We start from the raw sequence: 22,538 nt of genomic DNA, 5'->3' as shown, positions 1-22,538 counted from the left end.
TGTATTCTCCAGGCAGGATTTTGTTTCTTAGAGATAGGTCTGAGTTCATGTGACTTGGAGGCAGACCAGCCTTTCCTGGATTTTAAAGTCCTCAGAGTTTAGTAGCAGGCTGTGATCAGAAGAGTGATGTTGAGGTTCACATCCAACTCCAGATTTCATCTTGGGCTCTTTGCAGAGGTTGATTTCAACAGCAGTCTGATAGCAGAATTTCAGCATCAGCCTGACAGGAGAAAATCAAATGTGCCTTTAGTTTAGTACTAGACAATTTATCACAATGGGAAAGGCCGAGCTGTATTAATGAACAAAACTCCAATACCTGCTAAGTAATGTGACAGTATTAGGGAAGGTAAACTGCAGCCTCACTTTAAGTCAGATGCTGGAATGTGGAAGGAAGTTTGTCCACCTGGACAGTTTATCCAGTAGTTTGAACTACCAGTGGCATGAGCAGAGAGGCACTACACTGTCAACCCTTATTACAAGGATTCTGGGCAGAAAATTCGAAGGTAGTTGGTTTTGGGAGTCCTAAAACCCCATTAGATTTTTTACATTAATTTAACCTGTTCAGAAATTAGCTGGCCCTAACTACCCAGCCTTTTGCTAGTAATTAAATTAAGGCCTATCACTGTAACATAGAAACATAAGGTTTGTGACCTTGCAGTGTATTGCTGCTTCCAGATAGTTTGGAGATCCCTCCTTGGAAGGGGTCCAAACATATTTTCATCCATTTATTCCAGTGAGTGAGTCTTGGCAGTACCCAGGGTGGCCGGGGATGGCACAGGAACGAGCCCTGCCTCTCAACAAACATATTGTGCTTGAACTAGTTTACCTAAAGACCCACCTTCCTGTGGCTTTTGGCTCCAGTGCTGCAGGCACCAGAGAGGATTGAGTCGTGGCTGTGGCAGTCATCCATTGCCACACAGCTGCCCAGTGAAACACAGAGTCATACGAGCTCAGAGCTGAAAGCAGTCTAGATGTAGCTAGAGTCTTTGCAGTTTGAGCAACAGATGTCTTTCCCCTGTCCTAAGTTGTGAGCTGCTTGGCATCCTGCCACAGGTTTTCTCTGTGAAGTTGGGTGAGTCACTTCATCTCTCCCTTGATATTTGTCTGTATTGTTCATCCAAGCTTTTAGGGCCAGAAAGTGCCTCTTACTGGGTAGGGGACAGTCCCTCATGATCAGGTTGTTTTGATCATTACTGGAATCTAGATATATCACCACAGCTATTAGTTTCTCTTCAGCATGTGGTAAATGAAAGGTACCATCCAGAAGAGAGGAGCAATTTGCCATAATGATGATTATATTAACACTTATTTTATAGGACACTACTTTTGAGTTCCTCCCACACCTACTTCAATGAGGTTCTTCTGCGTGGCTTCTGGGAATAATTAAGAACAAGAAATGTCTATCTGGGGCTTAAAATTCAGCTAGCCTGTAACATGTTGCCAGCATTCTCCACCCAAGTGCTCCCAGTGAGTTCATCATAACCCTCCCCTCTGTGTAGGAGCTTCTTCTATACCACTGAAATCGTTGGGAGTTTGCCACTGATTACAATGTCACTAAGATCAGAGACCTAGGGTCAGTATCAGAGCGTGCTAGTGATGAAAAGGATTTGTGATTTGGATAAAGAGGGAAGACTTGTCTCTCAGTCCCTCAAAATGGCTCAGAAATCCATTTAAAATGTTAGCAAGAGGCCTTTTAATTTCCTTCTAGAAAAAGCATATATATTTAATTTCTGTAATAAAACATTCTAATAGTAGTAAATAGTGAAGTTCTAGAAGGAAAAAATTTCTTTCTCAGCTAATGCATGAGAGAGGGGGAAATTACAAATCCCTTGTTGCCTGTTATTGATTGCCTAGCAACATTTTCCCACAGGGAGCAATGTGAACATAGTTTTAACACACAGGTGGCTACAAGAGAAGGGCTGCACTGTGTGAAGCCCGGTGTCTCCTTAAAGTGGTTCAAGCTACTTTCCAAGTATGTTACAAAGTGAGTCAGACTGAAACCGTTGTAGATAACCTGCTCCACTTCAGATAGTTGTATATTCATTTTAGCATTAGAAAAAAGTTTACATCGGCATTTTCTGTTCCTTGTAGTCATGCTGGCTTTTAAAAAAAATTTGGAACTAAAAATGTATTTCCTGAAATTCATACACTGGGGCAAAAAATATCTGTTCCCTGCCCCACACTGAAGTAGATGGTGAGTACTAAGATTTGGAACCAGTAAGCAAGTAATTCTTCAATGCCTGGGAGCAGAAATGTAGCTGTTGGGGTCAAAGTATACTTCTACAAGGCAAGTTAGTTTGAGTTCAAGCCCCCTTGAGTTAGCTCAGGAAGACTCCAGGAACAGTTTACATGAGCTTCACAGATCCCCTATTGCATTTCCAGCTTGACTTTCACCCATAACCTCTTGCAGACCACCTACCTTAGGTTGAAGGTAACTTCCAGCTCTGTGTTTTTCTGTGTGAACAGTAATCACACAGGGACAGCACCTATGTAATGCCTCAGGTTAGTTAACATAAACTGGCACAATTCATCATGATCCATGTCATAATGCCACCCATCTAATGTGCATTCCCACTCTGGTATGCACAGTTACTTTGGCACACAGACCACAATGTGATATACTGTACATAGGGGACAGATATGTTGCCTATCAATAATGCAAATGGGTGGCTGCAGAGTAATTATTCCAGTGCAAACCTGACTCACAGTAAGCTTGATTCTGCAAAATGCAAAGCAACTTTTGCTCCCTGTGTAGTCAGTAGAAGTTGACTTCACTTTTCAAATTCACTTTGATTAACCTGGTCTTGACACTGTGGCACTTGGCTTGTTGTAAAGAAAATTGGCAGTGAAAGATCAAAGATTTTCCACTTTAAGGTGTGAGGAAATGTTTGCTACTGCTGAAAAAGTTGTCTTCGTAATCAGCAATAACACAAGCTGATAAACAACCATTACTGAGTTTCTTTCTCTTTTTTTTTTCCTTAAGCTGAAATTATGTCACCTGTAGACAGAACTAAGGAAAATGGATTACAACTGCCAAATCTATGCAAATTTTGTGACATCAAAGTAACAACCTGCTCAAACCAACATCAGTGCAAGAGCAACTGCAACATCACTTCTATTTGTGAGAAGAATAGTGAAGTCTGTGTTGCTATATGGTAAGTTATTTCTTCATACAGGTGCAGAGGGGAGCATACCCTCATTCATCATTACTTAGTACTTTCCTTGATTGCTCTGATATTCATAATGTCCCTGCTACCTCACAGGGCTTTGCTCTCTTACTTCCAACTCATATCTGTGCTCAGCATACTGAGAGTTGTTTGAAGTTAACAACAATTCTAATATGAAGTGTTCTTCTAAAGCATTTCTGTTCCAGCTTATGCTTTTGTTGGAAAAGAGGCATGGTTTTGTTCAAACCATTAAGCTGCATCTGCCCACAGCACCGAGAATAGAAGCAGTTTTGAGACTCAGAGAGGATTACAGTAGAATTTGCTGAAGAAAGACAATTGTCTCTGAGGTTTCAAAGTGAACAACATTATGTAGATCTATCACAGTAAGCTTACTCAACATGTATAGGTACAAATACTTTCTTATTGGTAAAAAAAACCCTGTGTCTGTTATGACTCTGATGCAGGAGTGGTGCTTTTTTATGTTTAGGTTCAAAGAAATCAAAAGTGTATGAAATCGAGTTGTTACACTTTTTTTTTCGGATTCATTGACCCTAAACTTGCATTCCAGTCTAAAAACTGGAGTCTTGTCCTTCTGTGAATGGTAAGCCAATCCTACCAGAGAAAGCCAGAAACACTCATAATAACTTCATAGGTGGACAAAAGGAACAGAACTGAGTATTTGCAACATTGCTGCAGATTTAGGAACAGAATTAGAACCACTTAATTCATTTATTAAGGGATTAGTTGTGTTCATTGACTCAAAGAGATGTTCAGCGTAATTGGAAGTAGACACTTGAAATGTAGGATGAGTCCAGCGTGCTGTTCCATGTTTGTCCTGTGCCCCTTTAGTAAGTGGTCAGTGCCTATTAGTGCCATATGAAGTGCCTGTAGTGCAATTTAGAATATATTCTGGATTTTTTATGCCAGAATGATACTAATTTGAGTTCTCAAAAGAGGCAAATTTGGGGAAGATGCAATACTGTCTGCTCCCTTTATTAAATATTCCTTCCTTGTTTTCAGTTTTCTCTTTTTCATTTTTTAGGAGACAGAATGATGAAAATGTGACATTAGAAACAATATGCCATGATCCCCAGAAAACACTGTATGGTCATATGCTGGATGACTCCAGCTCAGAGCAGTGTTTGATGAGGGAAAAGAAGGAAGATGGGGGATTGATGTTCATGTGTTCCTGTACAGGTGAAGAATGCAATGATATGCTCATTTTTCCATCAGGTACGTTTGATAATTTACACTGCATTCCTAGGCTATACCTTGAAAGTTAATATTAACTGTGTCATAGCGGTGGAGTTTGGAATCACATTTTGTGGAGGAAAACTTTTAGTGGCAGGAGCTATTTTGGTCTCTTCTGAGTCTTGCCAAACCTCAACCTTTCTTTTCTGTGTTCAGAGGATATTTCTTCCTGCCAGCCTGTCCTCCTCCTTTTGAAGTAAGTCTGATATTCAGCTTGAGACACTGCACTTAAAAGCTGATGCAAAGAAAGATGAAAGCAAGATGTTTAGAGCTGTTCTGTTGACACAAGAAAATACAACATACGCTAATTACATTATAAAAAAAATCAAGAGGCAAATGCCATATTTAAGGTCTTGCCTCTTCTAAAAGGCTGTTTTGCCATAGTGTGACATCTGTTTATACAAGATATGGGTGAGTAACTTGATTGGATGTGAATTTAAAGTCAGCTTCTCTATTGTAACTGACCATTTGCAGTTGTTCTGTGGGGGGGTGTGAAGTAGCGCTCCTTCACTAGTGGATATGTTACCTCATGCGTACTATAGCATAAGAACGTGTATATGGTTTCAGTTAAACCAGTGAAATCTGAGTATAGGCCAAATCACAAGTGTATAACCTGTCCCCTTTCTACTTCATGAAGTAAAGGCTATATAGACCTATACAGACTGTTGCAAACACAGTGAAGGCAGTGCAGGTGTGTACAGTGCTGGTGGACTACACACTGCACACAGACGTGCATGTGCACACACACACCTCCCCCCCCCCCCACACTTTTATTTCTTCTACCTGCTGAATCTCACAATGATTCTTTCACTGAGACTGTCAGGTCTCTTGGAGGCAAGTGTGAGGCCTCCTGGGGAGAAATTTATGTGCACACACTTCTAAATGAGTACAGCACGCAGAACCCATCCTTATCACCTGAAAGTTCCTCAGAAAAGGATATAATCAAATCCTCATTACCTGAGATAATGAAGGGTTGGGAAGCTGTTTCCACTTCTGGGAAATGTGATGTGTGACTGCAATGAGGTGGACAGCTATGTGAGTGCTTTCTAGCTCTCTTCTCAGCCCTCCAAGAGGACAAACTAGTTTTGGTTGCAAAACCACACCAGATTAGTTGAGTGAGCTAGAAAGTCTTTGCCTCCCTTGGCCCAGTCTATCCATATCTGGTGCCACCTCCTCCCCTCTTCCTCATCCAGTCACACTCCAATCTTTATTTGAAATCAGATAACCTGACTACTGATCCATAGTTATATGACTAACTCTCACTTAGGTGGGCTTTAAAGGAGTTGAAGTAAATACTGGTATTGATGTGAGCCCAGGTGGTAGACAGAGGACCTAATTCTGACAGATTGCCTTGATTTTTTTGAAGACAATGTGTTACCAAAGAAAAGTTTTTATTCCATCAGCTGTCTAGAGTTTTTATACAAAGTGAACCACACCCTTGTGGATTTTGGCTAATTTGTTATAAATTAGCCACGTTACAGCTGTTTCTCCTGGAGCTATGTAGATGTATGCAATCATTCTAACAAATGCATGTCTTGTGTATGATTATGAAAACCATTTTATAAATTCAACACCAGCTGCCTTCATTCCCATCAAGTCTGCAGCACCCCTCACACTTCCAGAGCAGCTTAAAAGGAGCTGTAGTATAAATTAAAACCCACTGTTTTTACTCTAATTCCTTTCACTCCTTGGCATGGAGTTTTTCCTCCTACGTCACGTGCTTTAAGCACTGTAGGTGACTCATGAAAACTGTATTACATTCACATGTAATAAGTGAATAACCACAGATAAAAAAGAAAGTAATATAAAATTTCAGTTTGTAACATTTCCAGTTCATTCACAAATACAAGCATTAGCTCCAGTTGGGAGGGGGAGAATTGAGGCTTTTTCATTCTTTTTTTATTGTTGTGCATTAGTGTTTCTTTTAAATGAAAACAGCCCCTTTGGGTTGCTTGCCTGCTTAGCCGTGGCAGGAAGACAAACGATTTTTACAGTATCAGACATGTGGTTTCCTGTCTGTGTTTAAGTTTGAGCAGAACATCACAGCCAGCTGGTCCACGGCTCCTCCAGACAACTAGATAATAGCCCGTAATAATTTTGCCTTTGGAATGTCTGTCAACCAGATCTATTCTGTACATTGTTCTTGCTTTTTTTTTCTCTCTTAATTTCTTGTACACCAAAGCAAGAATTTTTGCAGTGGTTTTGCACAGTGTATGGTTTTGGAGCTAATACTGACGATAAAAAATATTGTAATTTTTTACCTGTCAATCACAGCCTTTTCTTTCAAGCTATTGCTATAAATGGTCAGTGCTCTAGCTCTTCTCTTCTTGGGTGCACACTTAAGGCAGACCAGATTTAGTTTGTTCCTGTTTTTTCTGAGGTAAGAAGGAAAAGTGGGCAAGGCAGTAAGTTTTAATTTCCACCAGAAGTTAGTCACTACGTTCCAGTGATTCAGAGCTGAGCTGTTATTGTTTATAGAATTGTTTTACAGCACTGTTGGAGTGCATCACTTTTGACTGTGAAGGGTAAATCTCCTGACTCCAGCTTTAGACATAAACATCTAAAGGTTTTGGGTAGTGGGAGGTATTGTGACTCAGTCAAGAGTACCTTTGGAAATGTTTGAGGTAATTACATCCAAATCAAATGCCTGCTTCTTGTATGGACTTCCCTTTAAATTGTCCATCTGAAAAATGAGCAAGGCACAGTCAAACATGTGCCTAAACATGCCTGTCATTCTGCTGTGTCAGGAGGCTGACCCTGATTCAGATCCCTGGCATTTCAGGCCACAGGCAGCAGGTAGAAAATGCTGTGTGCAGAATCACTCCAAACAATATTCTGTACTTCTTGGAGAAATAATATACAGGAGACAGGTAGCCACTACAAATCTGACTACTCTGTGTTTATTTTTTAATCCCTCTCTTTTTTGCCAAACAAGATTGTGGATGACTGGCAAGCAGCTTAGATTCCTGTGGTGGAAAAATGCTTCTGACTGCAAAACTGAATGCCAGTGTGTTTTAATTATTATTTATTCAAATGTCTAATGTCAGTGTTACCAGCAGGCAAAGCCAAGGAGCAAAACCACTGGAAAATACTAGCCGAAATCATGAGGTGAAAGGCCCTGCCTAGCTAGAAGCTGGCTGAGTGGTGGACAGGGGACTTCTCTTGCTGTCATGGAAAAGATAAGTGCAGGACTGGACTAGCAGGGTTTTTTTCCTCCCTGGTGTCTGGTTATGTCTGGTGGATCTTCTGTATCTTGTTTCGCCTTCCTATGTATTGATCTGTTGTGATGAACCAGGACTGTCTGTTGCTGTTTGCACAGTTCCAGGCCTCCCTTGGTGTTTGGGCAGTTTTGTTCATCAGCTTTTCCTTCTCCACATCATCTGCCAGCCTCCATTCATCAGCCATACAAGCACAACAAGTGCCTAACAAAGTTCTTCTTGATCCCGAGCTATTTGGCTGAGATCAAAGCTTGTTTATCCAAAGGGACCAAGTAGGACATTGCTCTTTTCAGCCTCGTATCTGACCTGTTCTCTGTGAGCAGAGATGACCAGGCACTCATTGTAGCCTAGGAGATTGGATACCTGCATTGTACACAGTGTATGACCTACCTTCTATGCAGTGCAACTTCTTCCTGTTTTGCAGGCTTATTCAGATGCATTCATTCAGCAGTGTGCAAAAGGGTGACCCCAGCACTGGAGACGGCAGACAGGAAAACAAACACTTTAAGTACTGTTGCCATTATATACATAGTTGTTATCCTGGGCATCAAGTTCAAATCAAAGAAAAAATGCAGAGATCTCAAAATTTGGAAATATGATTTGCAGACCTGTAGCACAGCTCAGTTTGGTTTAGAGTTGTTTCATTCTGATAACTTACATGGTGATCATTTCTCATCCTCACTTGTCTCGCCCTGCAGCTTGCAACCGAGGTTCAAACAACTCAGCCTACCTGAACAGCTGTGGGTTTGTTTAGGTAGGCTGTGATTATTCCCTATGTACCACAAGATGAGGTCATTATTTTGGATATTCCCACCACACCCAGCCATAATATGGGAGAAACGTTTAGCAGCAACAGTGTATACAAGTTTTAATGACTATCTGGGTCATCCAAGCAGTTGTCTTAAAATATCAAAACTTCAGTGATAAAGATCACTGACAAGTAAAAAAAAATTATGAGAATAATGAAGCTAATTGGGGAAGAGGAGATGTTGTGGTGCTAACAATCTTCACGTTGATTACGGTTTTACTGAGTTTGCTAATTGAGAGTGTGTTTGATTCATCAGTTGTGGCTGAGTCATTTGCCTGAACAAATTCCAGCCGATGGATTTGCAGTGTGTCAAATGCTGTGATTGCTCACTGTGTACAGTTGTTACCTGGGAGACCTGGTATTGTTCTGCTGCCTGAACTACCACAAGCATGCCTGTATGATGCCTTGTCCTGTGCCCGGATCACAGGAGATCTGGATAATGTTCTAGAGTTTCCTTAACTTGGTATCTCTCACTTGTCTCTAATATGTTGCCCCTGTCTTTTCCTTTCTTTCTCTCCTCTTTCTCTCCTTACTAGACTCAAAGCGTTAGTGATTTTACTTGGCTACATAGGAAGATCTCAGACTTAACAGCAGACTAAAGATCTGTGCAGAAACAGCCACCAGGCCATAAATACTCATGTGATGAGTTATCCAGTGCTCAAGGAAGAGCAGAAGGGAGATGATTACATCTGGACTGCTTCCAAGTGGATTTTAACAAAGGCTTTCATTAATCTGTTTTTCTGTTATCCAACTAACATGTTCAGAAGGTAACTGTCTTCCAGCTGCCCCATAAAAGAGGTCAGTAGCATTACATAACATTGCACAGAGCCTCTCACCACTTGTATATTGGCATTGTTCTCTGTGTTTCCTCTTAGGTATTTGCAGCCACAGAGTCCCACCCAATGCCTGCAGCTGTATGTAACCAAAGGAGAGGCTGTCTAATACTGAAGGTCTGATTCACTTAGTGGGATAGAGAGGAAATTGAATGGAAAGAGGCAAAAGAAGCCAGAATTTTGTTTTGCTCTGTATTATTTATATTGTTTGCTTCCTAGGAAAATAACCATGCAGAGCTCAGTTACAGATCTGTGTAAAAACGAACTAGGCAGCGCTCTTTCAGTCTGGTTGGCATATTTGTTACAATTTGCATTATTTGAGAGCTTAATAAGTGTGGGAATGTGGCCAACCTTTTATCAGGTTGTCATGGAAGAGAATTTAATAATTACAGACAGAAACAAACTGTAACTAACACTGACAACATAGTATTTTGGGAAAGGTCGGAGGGGTGAAACTCAGTCTGAGAATAAAAATAGTGGTTAATGTGTGGCATCTGTTGGAACATACTGAAACTGGAGAGATTGGTTTGCTCCAGAAAACCACCAGCAAACAGCAGCAGACACTGAGTAGTGTAACTGAGGCATGTATCACAGAAACATAGTGATACCATGTAAAGTTAGAACATGTCTGCTTTGCTGTTGCCGAGCAAGAAAGCTCAGCTTCAAAAGTCAACATGTGTGAGAGTTGCTGTGTGCACACAGTGAAGTGACCTGTTATAATGGAAAAGATAAGAAGGGAATGCATCCAGGGGTGGGAGATTTTAAACAAATGAGTACTGTGCTAGCAAACCAAGGAATTACACTGTCTAGCCAGCAGTGAGGGAATAAAACAGCAACAAACTATTTGTTCTGCCTTAGAGCTTAAGAGTTTCTTAAAACCTCCTGGGTGCTGAATAGCATAATTGGCAATCAGTTGAAAAATGAAATTCTGCTTACAATAGCTAAAATATCCATTACATCATTGCTGCCTAGCCTCTTTACAAAAGTAAGCCACTCAGAGCAATCAAGTTGCCTGCCCCCCACCCCTGTGATTGCATTCCCTTCAGATGACAGATGCATGTGCATGACTCTTCAAATATGTAACACACATAACTGGGTCACGTAACTGGGGGATTTTCCCTGAGTATAACACAGATGTTTTGAGTCCTAATCATCCGATCATGGGTAGTCATGTGCCAAGGGCAAAGCTGGAGTCCCCTAGGGGAGAGCAGCAGTTTGTGTGCCAATGCTGTCCAAAAAAACTGCTCATACTTTTGCCTTACTCCCTCTCAGGAAAATAGGTAAGTGGTGGCACTGGGCAATTGGCTGCACTAAGTGCTGTGTTGCCAGCTGTATGTTGACTGCTGAGCAACATTCAGGCTGGCAAATAACCAAAAGGTGAAATGAATGAGTTCCCACACATCTGAGCAAACATTCTTAGGGGCCCAAATTCTGAGCCATGCAGATGGCACTGCGTTAGAAAGACAGCTTTAGAAACAGGCTCTAGAGATGGCTTTACCTTGTCACTTTCACTGTCTTTGAGGGAAAGGCTATAGATTTAAAGTCTGTCTAGACTTTAGTAAAGCCTTTGACATCCTTTCCTGCAGTATTCTCCTAGAGAATATGCTTGCTCATGACTTGGACAGGTGTACTCTTTGCTGGGTTAAAAATGGGCTGGATGGCCATCCCAAAGAGTGATGGTGAATAAAGTTAAATCCAATTGCCAGCCAGTTACAAGGGCTCAGTAATGGGGCCAGTTCTGCTTAATACCTTTATGAATTATCTGGACAAGGTGATTGAGTACACCCTCAGTAAATCTGCAGGTGACACCAAGGTGGGCAGGAGCGTTGATCTCTTGGAGGGTGGGAAGGCTCTGCAGAGGGATCTGGACACACTGGATCGATGGGCTGAGGCTGATAGTATGAGATTCAGTGATTCTAAGTGCACTGGTGAGGCTGCACCTCAAATCCTGTGTTCAGTTCTGGACCCCTCATTACAAGAGAGATACTGAGGTGTTGGAATGGGTTCAAAGAAGGATAGCAAAGCTGATGAAGGATGTAGAGCACAAGTGTGATGAGAAGCATCTGAGGGAACTGGGGTTGTTTAGTCTGGAGAGAAGGAAGCTCAGGGGAAACCTTATCACTCTCTGCAACTACCTGGAAGGAGGTTGTAGTGAGGTGAGGGCTGGTCTCTTCTCTCAAGTAACAAGTTGTGTCAGGATCAACTATTTTCCTAGGGAAAAAGCACACTCCCCACAATAAAAAAGCTCTCCACCCCCACTTCACAAAGCCCCAAAAAACAATGCCAGTAAAATTAGCAGAAGTTTTAAAACACAAAAGGTGGATCAACTTTCACAGCACTTTTATCCTCAAGTTAGAGGTTCCATGGAAAAGGACAGGAATGCCAAAAGCAGAATTTTTTTCCTGAGAATTTTCCCTGACATTTCCCATCTAAAAATGTTTTGCTGAAGATTTCCAAGCCATTTAATTCTAAAAGGACCAAAATCAGGAAGGTACATGAGATACTCCACTGAACTGAAGAATTTCATTCTCACTTGAGGATTCTTCAATAGCAATAAACTAAATTACCCTGAACAGCTGCTCAGATTGAAACTTCATTTCACTGAAAATGAAGCATTTTATGGAATTAGTTTTCATCCAGAAAGTAGCACTAAAGAGATGGGGAGACTTTTCCATATTTTATTACTGAGTGTCTCACTCAGCAATCAGTCCACACATAAGTTTCAAACTCTCATTTTGCCAAATTCAGAATAATCAGAGACGAAAAGCTCTTCTGCAAATCAGAGCAGAACTTGAATTTGGAGCTTCCATACCCCTAACTAGTCCCCTCACTTACGGGGTTTCAGCACTCAAATCTCTTGCCAAATTGCAAGATTTGAACAGAATTCTGGTTTTGCAAAAGCATTCAAAAAGTCTTAGTTTTCATTCCAGCATGGAATTGAAACCAAACTTTGAAACCTCAAAATTGCTGCAAAACAGAGTTGTCCTCCAGTAAGCTCAAAGGGCTGCTTTGTGTCTCAGGAGCTTGCAGAATAACTAGATCACAGTTCTAGGTCCAAGCCCATACTTTGTGACTGCATTTCTGGAGGTTTTTAAGACACTAGACAAGCTTTCAATACATCAGATGCAATACATCACCTGAGTTCAGCCAATATCAAATATGTTCTTGCCTTGCTATGTGGCTTTGACTAGCACATGAACAGGCAGCGACTGTAGAACTTGCATGAGCAGCAAACAGCACTGAAGTACTTCTGTCAGTACTGGCTGTGCAATTCTGCTGCCCTGTGCATTAAGGTGCAGGTCCTTAATTCTACTGCCATTGTTTTATTTCTTGTTTCTGAGGTTCAGTGACATCGAAGTTCAAAGGCACCCAATTCAACCTCAAGAATTTGTAGGCTGTTGTGCTTTGAAGCTTCCTGACTGAACAGGGGCTGTACAGTGTTTCCATTTTCCTTGGCACCTGAGCCCTATTCCCTAAAGGCTTAAGTAGTGTTAAGGATTGTGCAGATGGCTTGTGCTTAGTTTAAACCACATACAGGAAGCTTTCTTTTAGCTCAACTTCTCTATTGTTATGCTGTATTAATAGGCTCTTTTGAAGCTTAAGAAAAGACTGAACCACCTAAAAAATAGTTATGGGTGGGGAAAGTTATTTAAGAGCACATTTCCAAAACCTGAAAGACTGTTTCATTTAACTATTTCATTGCCTGCGTTTGCAGCCAGGTTTTGCTCATTCTGGGGCTCAGAGAGAGGAAGCAGCACTCCCAGTTTTGAAATCACAGGGTTTGAGTTATAGGTATTCATTTATAAGTAAATGAACATATTTATTCTTAGATTCTTGTAGTTAAGCCAGAAAATGTTGGCTAGCCACTATGCAAACATACAGATATGCTCTGAATTTTGATCTTGCTCTTTGTACGCATATTCAACAGAGAATTATGCCAACCTTACCTAGTGCTAGAAGGGCTGATTTTGTTCTGCTCATATTATCAGTCAAAATCAAAATCAATTCCAGAAGTGCCTTGCTCAGACCAGCCCTCAGTGCCACCAGCTTTTTTGCTGCTGCTGTCCCCTCCTAAGCTCAGGGTTCACCCTTGTCAGTCCTGACACTCAGTTCTCCCTGTTGGCTACTTATTCTTGCACATCTCAAGCCTTGAGTGGCATTTCTCTAGTGTCTTAAAATCTGAAAACGAGCATGTCCCTGCTGCTTTAGGTGGGGGTGTATGGCTGTATGCTTTTCACTCACTTCCTCCAAGGGAGAGTGCCAAAGTGGATGTGTCACTTTGCAGCAGGGGTGCAGGACAATGCAGTGCACAGGGGAAGTGGCCGAACTGCTCAGCTTCTGCTTTGATTAATTTTTTTTCTTTCATTCTTTTTTAAGTGACATTTGCGACATCAACAGTTTCTCCCTTCCACCCAGAAATCCCCCTGCACCACAAGCAAAGCTTTCTCTTGTGCAAAAAGAGGAAGAGCCAAAGGGGCTGTTTGGAGACTTCTCAGCTGTAGGCCAAATAAAGACAGCCTGCTTTAGGGCATTATAGGGGTGATCAGAGACCCTTAAAAAGGTAGCCATAACAGTCAAGGAGTGGTGGCTTTTGACTAAGGCTCTTAGTTAGAGCTGAGCATGCAACCAATTACCTTCAACTGCTTGGACTCATGCAGGGAAATTTGGAAGAGAACCCCAATACCTTTTGGGGTATTCGACATTTATTTTTCAAATATCTAGGCTACATATTGCAGCTCTGTGGCAAAGAAAAAGGGCTTAAAGGGCCTGAAAGAGACATGCATGTTCATCTCTGTTAAAAAAGTATACCATATAGTAGAGATGACATATTACTCAGTTCCAAGAGCAGAGCCCAAACTTAAAGCATGCTTTTCTGTGGCAAGAAAAGAAAAAAAACAAACCCCAAAACAAAAGAGAACCCCAAATGTTCATCAAAACAAAGCTGATTGTTACAGTTCATAGCTGCACTCATGCAGTTGTAGTCTGCTTGCAGCTGAAAGTCCAAAACAGTCATCCCAGAGCGTAGTCAGTCCTCCGGCACTGTTGTTTCCCAAGTTCTTTATAAAGCAGATTTTCTGAGAGCAAAGAATGCACATAGAAATAAGCAATGCAAATCTTCTGTTTACTGCCAGTGACATTGGGCTTTCTAAATATATTCCTCCAGTAAGGGCCATTAAAAAAAAAAAAAAAAGAAAAAAAGTTGGTTTTTTTTTTTTTCACTCTTCCACATGTTGAGAAGCAGAAGGGGTCCCTGTGGTCTGTGATTCTTTTAAGTTTTGGGAGTGTTTTTTGTTTAACATTTACTAGCATTTTTTTGCCAAGGGAAATCTCTTGAGAATAAGGATTTGTGGTTTGTATATATGTGGAAAATGGAATTGTCTTAAACCGTCCTTCTGCGTAAATGAAGGAAAAACATTCTTTGTAGGTGCTTTAAAGAATGCCACTGACCTGTGCTAGCCAGGAATGTCAGTGCTAGAAAGACACTTCCTTTTCCTTGAAATCCTTTGAGAGAGGCAAGGATTGCATTACTTGCTCTACATCTAGTTGACGAACCTTTCAAACAGAGGAAGCCCATCCTGGTTCAGGATTCAGATCTTTCTCCAAACAAAGAACATGCCCTTCACATATCACATCACCTGCTTCTGAATATCTGATGGTTCCAGCTGCTTTCTGGCTAACTTTTTTAAATGCAAAAGTGATTACCAGTGGAGTTGGAGGGCCAGAGGTACTGCTTGTTCTAACTGTAAACTCTTTTCCCTCACTCCTTTCAGCATTGCTCACCTTCGTTTCATTTTGAGAGGCACAAAGTAGGGAAAACAGAAGCTTGTGGCTAATGTAGTTAGTGGCAACTTTCTTTCAGAGCTTATTAAACTTTTCGTATTGACTTATTTGGCCTGATACACAGAATATGAGTCAGTGACACTACTGTAAACATCCGCCAGTGTCACACTGCCAACACAAGCTACTTGCTTAGCTCTGGTTGCACCTTCTGTTGTTTTAGTCCATTGAGGTGAGACTCCTAGGGCTGCTTCTAATCAATCCCCTCCTTCATGGAAAGATAATATCGTACGTTTGTTCTGACTCAAAGGAAGAAATAGACTGGGAGAGTACATTTCCCTGTGTCCGATCAAATCAGGTTCAAATAAACTCTGACTCTCCTTCTTTAATCTGTTTTCAGAATAAAACTGTTCCCTTTTAAACTGTTAATCTTCTGTAAGAAATGCAGAACTAGAAGGTCACTTCCAGAGGTGATGGGGCAGCTCCCGCCACTAGAAAAGTGATTGGTACTGTTCCCATTATGTCTCCCTGTTTTAGAATATGTCCTTCTATGTATTAGAATATGCTTCTATGTATTACACATAAGAATGTGTGTGTGGACTGCACCAGCTATGGAGTTTGAAATAAGCCATCTACTGCTTTACAACAGGATAGTCAGAAAGTGATACAAAAAAAAAAAGTTTTTAGATACACGAATCCATGCAAAAAGTACATGGGGAGGTGAACAATTCCAATGTGCCACACATGCCTGATTGTGCCTGTAGGATTCAAATACCTGTGTACATGCAGGTGTCTGAATTTGTTCTAGGAACTCTCACATCAAAATACGAGAACGAGGTTTGCTTTTCAGATGTATATGCAGGCATACATATTGTGCTTGAATATTAACAAGTAGTCGTTGCATGTGGGCAGGCTTCCTGAAGATGTCTTTACATGGATCCCACTGAAATATATTAGATCTGGAGTGATAACCAAGCAAGTAGGAATTCACATGCTGCATTGTTTATTTATTTATCTTAGAAAAATTAATGTGTTTTAGTAATGACTGGATAAAGGGGCAGATCTGTTCAGAATACATTGACAGAGTAAATATAGGAGACTGGCTATTATACTGAGGAAAATTAAGGTTTCATCCATATTAATAATTTTTTAAAAGCTATTAAATTACATTAGGTTCTTCCTCATTCAGTTCTGCCTTTTTATAAAATAAACAAACAGTGAAGTCGTGGTAAGTGGAGGCCTGCATTCAAAACAGTATTTTAAAATAAGAAAGCAGTGACAATTTTTAATATTTACTGTCAGTGGAGGAGATCATGTATTGCACTCTAAATAGAAATTATAATTAACAGCCTCCTGTATACATAAAGCTATGATATTATTTAATGTATGCCTTTCTTCTATTCTTCTTTACAGATGACCCTCATAAGCCGGAGGAGAAAGATGAAATTTCCAAAGTTACAATCATAAGTCTTGTCCCATTACTGGTGATTTCTGTTGCTGTCATTGTTATCTTTTATGCCTACCACACTCATAAGAAGAGGAAACTCAACAAGGCATGGGAGAAGAGTGTTAAGCCGAGGAAACATAAGGACTGCAGTGATGTTTGTGCCATTATGTTAGATGATGACCGCTCAGACATCAGTTCTACCTGTGCCAACAATATCAACCACAACACAGAATTGCTGCCCATTGAGTTGGACATTGTTGTTGGAAAAGGAAGGTTTGCTGAAGTGTATAAAGCCAAATTGAAGCAAAACACATCAGAGCAGTATGAAACTGTGGCAGTCAAGATTTTCCCCTATGAAGAATATGCCTCCTGGAAAACTGAGAAAGACATTTTTTCAGATGTAAACCTCAAGCACGAGAACATCCTCCAATTCTTGACGGCAGAGGAGCGTAAGACAGATCTTGGTAAACAGTACTGGTTGATCACCGCATTCCATGCTAGAGGAAACTTGCAGGAGTATCTCACACGGCACATTATCAGCTGGGAGGACCTCTGGAAACTGGGTGGGTCCTTGGCCCGAGGGATTGCCCACCTGCATAGTGATCACACACCCTGTGGTCGCCCCAAAACACCTATTGTGCACAGGGACCTAAAGAGTTCCAACATCCTGGTGAAAAATGATTTAACCTGCTGTCTCTGTGACTTTGGGTTATCCCTGAGGCTGGATCCCTCTTTGTCTGTGGATGACTTGGCTAACAGTGGACAGGTAAGTTAAAAGTTTGAAGAGGGTGTTGTGTCTTGTGCCAATTGGTGTCTCAGTTCCTGGGACAAAAAAAAAAAAAAAAAAAAAGGGGAGGAAAAAGCCCCTCAAAGTCATTAAAAATTAATGTGAAAGTGTTTATAGACACGCTGTAAACTTAACATTAAAGCAACAGCAGTCAATGCAAACAGACATATGATAAGGATGTGCTTCACATAGTAAGGTTGTGCCACAGTTTTCATGCCTGATGGCATTAGTTTTGTGTGAGTAGACCCACTCCTGGCCTACCCCAGCATATGTGAAGTCTGTCTTCTGTCCTCAAGAGGTGTAAGCAGATAACTAAGTGGTAGATAATAACTTTGAAGTGACAAAAATAAACTTGTTTATTTAAAATAAATAAACTTGTTTGGTACATTCTCCACATAAAAGCAAACGCAAGAATGTCAAATAACAATAATTGCCCTTTTGTGCTTTTTCAACTAGGTAGCATGGGTAGCACTCACCTCTTTCACAGGGATGCCAGGGGAATGTTTATGAATGCTTCAAAGATTAAATTTTTCAAGTACATCTGTAAATATTGGCTCTTCTGATGAAAACTCATAGTATAAATTCAGACTATTTGTTAATTGATTCCTAATTATTCAATTATACATACATACATGGATTTTTATATTTTTATACATAGGTCCCTTCGAAGCCTGTTCATTTAAGACGACTTTTACTTCATGTGGAACTAATATTTTGTTTTAGAGCATTGTCAGGGACTCCTCTTCAGTCAGTAGTGCTCTGCTGAGTTCTCAAGAGCTTTGCTGTTGTTTATCTAATGAAAATCTGTCTTTGAAAGTCTCTTTAGTGAGATGCAACTGTCCTAATCTCATTTTGAGAAGGTTTATTAATCATAGGCAGGAATGAATGATAGCCAGTGGAGCCATATTTAAAATAATAAAAACACCACTCACAGTTACATACCATTTCTCACCAGACCTTTCTGGAGTTCAAATGAAGTCATACCATATTCTCAGCCTTAAGATTGGTCCCATTTGGGATAAAGTGAAAACAGAGTATTCAGCAGTGTAAGGCAGGGGCTCTGAAACTCAACCCCACAAACAATTTGATTGCTTAAAGCTGCCCCTTATTTCAAGCTGATTTCTCTGGCATCACTCACAGTCACTTGGAAGTAGGAGGACAGTGTTGATACTGTGCCACTTCCACAGTCTACACTGACACTAACAAAGAGCAAAGCTGCTCTGAGCAGGTTGCTGCTTTGGTGTCGGTGTCCTTGGGCACTGGTGTTGAGGCCCACTGTTTCATTTTGTTTAGCTCCAGTGAATCTGGGGTTGACCCCGCTAGTGTCATTCCCCTCTGTGACAAGTAGTATGATGGTGTGAAGTGATTCTATTTTGACCTCCACCTTGGTTCTTCTGGGCACACAAGTGTTACTTTCCCAACGTGCCAATGTCAGTGCTGTAGCTTTTACTGAAAGTGCCTTCATGTTATGCATAATTTCTAAACTTTGCACTTTGACTCAAACCCTTCCCACCAGGAGGTCCAATTTTTTTAAGTATATAATGGAGCTGACCCATTTTTAATTCAAGTAAAAGTTTAGCTTCCTATGAAAGAAATAAAAGAGTGTATTTTACCATTTTTCTAGTCAGTCTTAGTAAGGCAAGTTGTTGGGGTTACAAAGCCATCTTCTTTCTGATCTATCCAAATACCTTCCATATCATGCAAATATAGCCATTATTGTCTATACAATACTAGTGCCCTTAGTGACTGGCTGGAACCTGTCTTTTTCCCCCTTTGCAGTCTTTTCAGTTTGTCCATCCATGATGGTTAATGTTTGTAAACATCTGACTCTTAAAAGAAGTGTAAGATCTCCTGTAAAAAAAAGATTCAAAAGTCACTGCAGGAAGAGAGATGGGCACTTGCTAAAAGCTTTGGAGAAACAAGAACTGAAAGCAGACTGGTATTTGCAAAGAGAAAGAATATCCAGACTCTAGAGGGATGTACCAGCTCTAAATTGATGGAGTTTAGGTACTTAAAATGCCTTTGGGACTCAGGGGTCACCTTTCCTCAAGATACATGAAAAATGTCTTTGACCCAAAGACTCGATAATCTAAATGCAGATAAAAGGACATATGCAGAGTGGAATGATAAATCCTAAGGATGGAAATAGGATTGACTTGATAGCATTCCTCAAATAATTTTCTCTCTGCATTTCCCATTGTACTGTTCAGTTACAGGGCTTCATCCTCCATCGTTCAGCAAAGCTGCAGAATCATTGTTTCTGCTGCAAAGAGGGTGTGAAATGTCAGATCAGAACACCACTTTGTGACAATGTTATGAATCTGTATTTAGGACCCATTAATTCTTGCTAAAATCAGTTGGGATGAAGGTATGAGACTGTGGACCATGTACAGGTAATCCTTCTTAAGCTTTGGATGAGATCTGCTTGGGGAAGAAGTTATATGCTGGGGAATAAACAGGGGGTAGGAACAACATCTGCTGCAGTTTCCATACATTCATGTTCCATAGAGGAGGAAGATGCTGATAATCTCGGTGATGCTGAGACATGATTGTCCCAGGTACCCATTCAATGTAAGGCTCTTGCTCACATGCTTGGCTTTAAATTCATCAGAGAGACCACTTAGTGGGAAATTTAATTTTGGGACTGATCACACAGGTTTCTTTCTGTCCTCTCTTTATAAAGGTTTTGATCCTACTACCATTTGCATATTTTTGACAGAAATTCTCTGATGTTGCAGAATCCAGTGACAAACCCATGTCATTCATCTCTCCTGTTGCCTTCTTACAGTACATTGCACTTTTTGTGGAACATCTTCCCATTTGCCCTGAGCCTAGGGTGATAAGACATGTACAAAAGCTTGTAAAATGGATGTCGTAGGTCTCTCAGAAATGTACCTTTACTGCATGGCTTCTTGCGATTGCAGACCCAGTAACTGGAATGATCTCTTGCAGTTCTACTTGCCACTTGTCAAGGTGTAGTGCAAATAGCTCATATAAATCACAGGTCTTACTTCATCACCCACCTGTGCTTGTTCATTTCTGCAATTAACCAGACACCTTCCTGTGAAGACTTTGTCATTTCAGAGCAACTGTTGAGTGATCCACAGATTCTTCCCTAAACCCTTTCTTGTGATAAAAACAGACATTTAAACTTTGTCTTCTGTAATGCAAGGACATAATCTAAATCTCAACAAAGCAGCTAAAATCATTGCTGAAAATTCCTCAGTATGAATAAAGTTTATGAGAACAGCTTTTCAAACAAAGGGGCTGATCTTTGGTTTTGATTCAAATGCATGCTTCTGCATTCAGTATTTGTGTATTTGCTTTCTTCTGCCAGGCCTGCATTTACCACTTTCATTTTAAGCCTACTGTGAAAAGAAACAGCTAACACTGTAATATGCAGCGCAAAAGAGTACAATGTGGTTTTTGCTCATCGGGAAGACAGTCAGCAGCAATTGCTTCAGGCCCAAAGGGCAGAGTTTATTTGCGAACAGCCAGAGAGTGAGAGAGTTTGTCAGTGCCAAAATTATTTGCTTAAGGAACTAAAAAGGGCTTTTTTTTTTTTTTTTTTTCCCTTTACCAAGAGAGAGGTTCAAGTAAGTTAGTAGTCAGGACATTGCCAGATTCCCCTGGCAGCAGAAAATACGGCCTGTGCCAAGTATGGCCAGAATTTTTGGATACATGTCAAATGGCACTGTTTCTGTGAAAGCTGAAGTTAAATCACAGCAGAATCCAAACTATGATTTACAGTTTCAGCTCCTGAGCTTTCCCTGATCTCCTCTCTTGTAGGTTGGCACAGCGAGGTACATGGCCCCTGAGGTTCTAGAGTCCAGGATGAACCTGGAGAATGTGGAGTCCTTTAAACAAACAGATGTGTACTCCATGGCTTTGGTCCTCTGGGAAATGACATCTCGCTGTAATGGAGTTGGAGGTAAGTGCCATCATTTTCTTTCTAAAAGTATGTTTAGACAGACATGCTGTTGTAGTTGTCTGGGGAGGAGGCAATTCTTTTTAACTCTCGCCAGTTTTTTTGGCGTATCTGGGTGCTATAAATTAACAGGCCTTCGGCAGCAAGACACATGTGTGCATAAGCAAGATTGAAGGGCAAACACCTGAGTGCAGAAGAAAATGGGTCTTTGATTGGTGTAAGGATAAATCAGTCCTACTGCTTAGGTAGACCAGTTTTAAAGATTATTAATGTCTGGGTTTTTTCCTATAACATCTGAAGTACCCATGGATTGACTCAGTCTGATTGACTTCACCCAAAATGGTTGGAAACATAAGACAATTTGAAATATTAAGACCAAGAAGTGATAATTGCCTCCCATTTACTTTCATGAAATGCTAATTCTGAAACCTAATGAGGGTCAATTAAGTGTCACATTCACTAGCTGATCATTTCAGTAAAAGCCATCATAGTGATACAAAGGCCTTCTTGCTTTCTGAAAATCCCCAGCTGCTATTCATAATGTTTTGTGATGTTGCAACAGATCATCATTATGAGAAATCAAGGGAAGTTTGTTGTATAAAATTCAGTAACAAAATAAAAATGATGGGAACTGACTATCAGAATAGCTCCAGGAAAAGCTGCTATGCTTGTTCATATTCAGAGTTTGATCACTGAAAAAAAGTCCCCATTTCTGTTTCACCTAAAGCGCCCCCAGGATTCCCAGTGTGCAGCACTGGTATGTGCTAGAAATCAGAAAAGTTGCTGTTGAGATATCTGCATTACATATTGCCATGTTTGAAGATTTTGACCTTACTTCAGGGATTAAAATGAGGCTAAAATTGCATATAAAAGTCTTCAGTCTGCTGGAATTCTCTAACATTCATACTAAAAAAAACCTGCTGCACAGTCCAGGGCTTTCACAGGCAGTCTAAGGAGTGGGGCTGTAAAAGGTAACACTGATGTGGGTATTATAGTAGATACGCAACCATGATTTGATTTGTTACCCTTCTTCCAAAACTACAGAGGCTCCATTTTCATCAGACCTGGAATGGTTGCCTCTTGAAGGGCTGCCACACAGCCAGGGCAATCTTGCAGTCTAGAGCACTAGGCTAGTACAGGAGGGAAACGAGTGTGCCATGGGAAGATGTGCATAGCTGCTTCTTATTTCTCTGCTAAGATCTGTGGGATACTGCAAGGGTGCCCATGGAGGTCTCTGCAGCCACTCTGCACAGTGACTGTGTGGCTGCATCACAGTGCATGTGTGCAGGAGGGGAGGAATGCTTCCACCTCAGATTCCTCC

At 40.8% G+C, this 22,538-nt stretch overlaps 1 protein-coding gene across 3 annotated transcripts in view; it reads left to right on the top strand.

Annotated features, from left to right (window-relative positions):
• The window catches only part of TGFBR2 (transforming growth factor beta receptor 2), a 56,991-nt gene that overhangs the window by 23,079 nt on the left and 11,374 nt on the right, over positions 1-22,538 (top strand). For all 3 annotated transcript variants that reach the window (XM_061362636.1, XM_061362635.1, XM_061362634.1), the window contains 4 exons: positions 2,984-3,155; positions 4,210-4,400; positions 16,469-17,268; positions 21,079-21,220. In XM_061362636.1, coding sequence (XP_061218620.1) covers positions 2,984-3,155; positions 4,210-4,400; positions 16,469-17,268; positions 21,079-21,220 — 1,305 coding nt within the window. The remainder of the gene's footprint in view (positions 1-2,983; positions 3,156-4,209; positions 4,401-16,468; positions 17,269-21,078; positions 21,221-22,538) is intronic.

This window comes from Neopsephotus bourkii, unplaced genomic scaffold (genome assembly GCF_033783945.1).
Source record: "Neopsephotus bourkii isolate Nb327-2 ecotype Australia unplaced genomic scaffold, CSIRO-AGI_Nbou_v1 NB_1132, whole genome shotgun sequence".
Taxonomy (NCBI): domain Eukaryota; kingdom Metazoa; phylum Chordata; class Aves; order Psittaciformes; family Psittacidae; genus Neopsephotus; species Neopsephotus bourkii.
The sequence above is the reverse complement of the archived record's forward strand: the minus strand, read 5'-3'. Positions and strand labels throughout refer to the sequence as shown.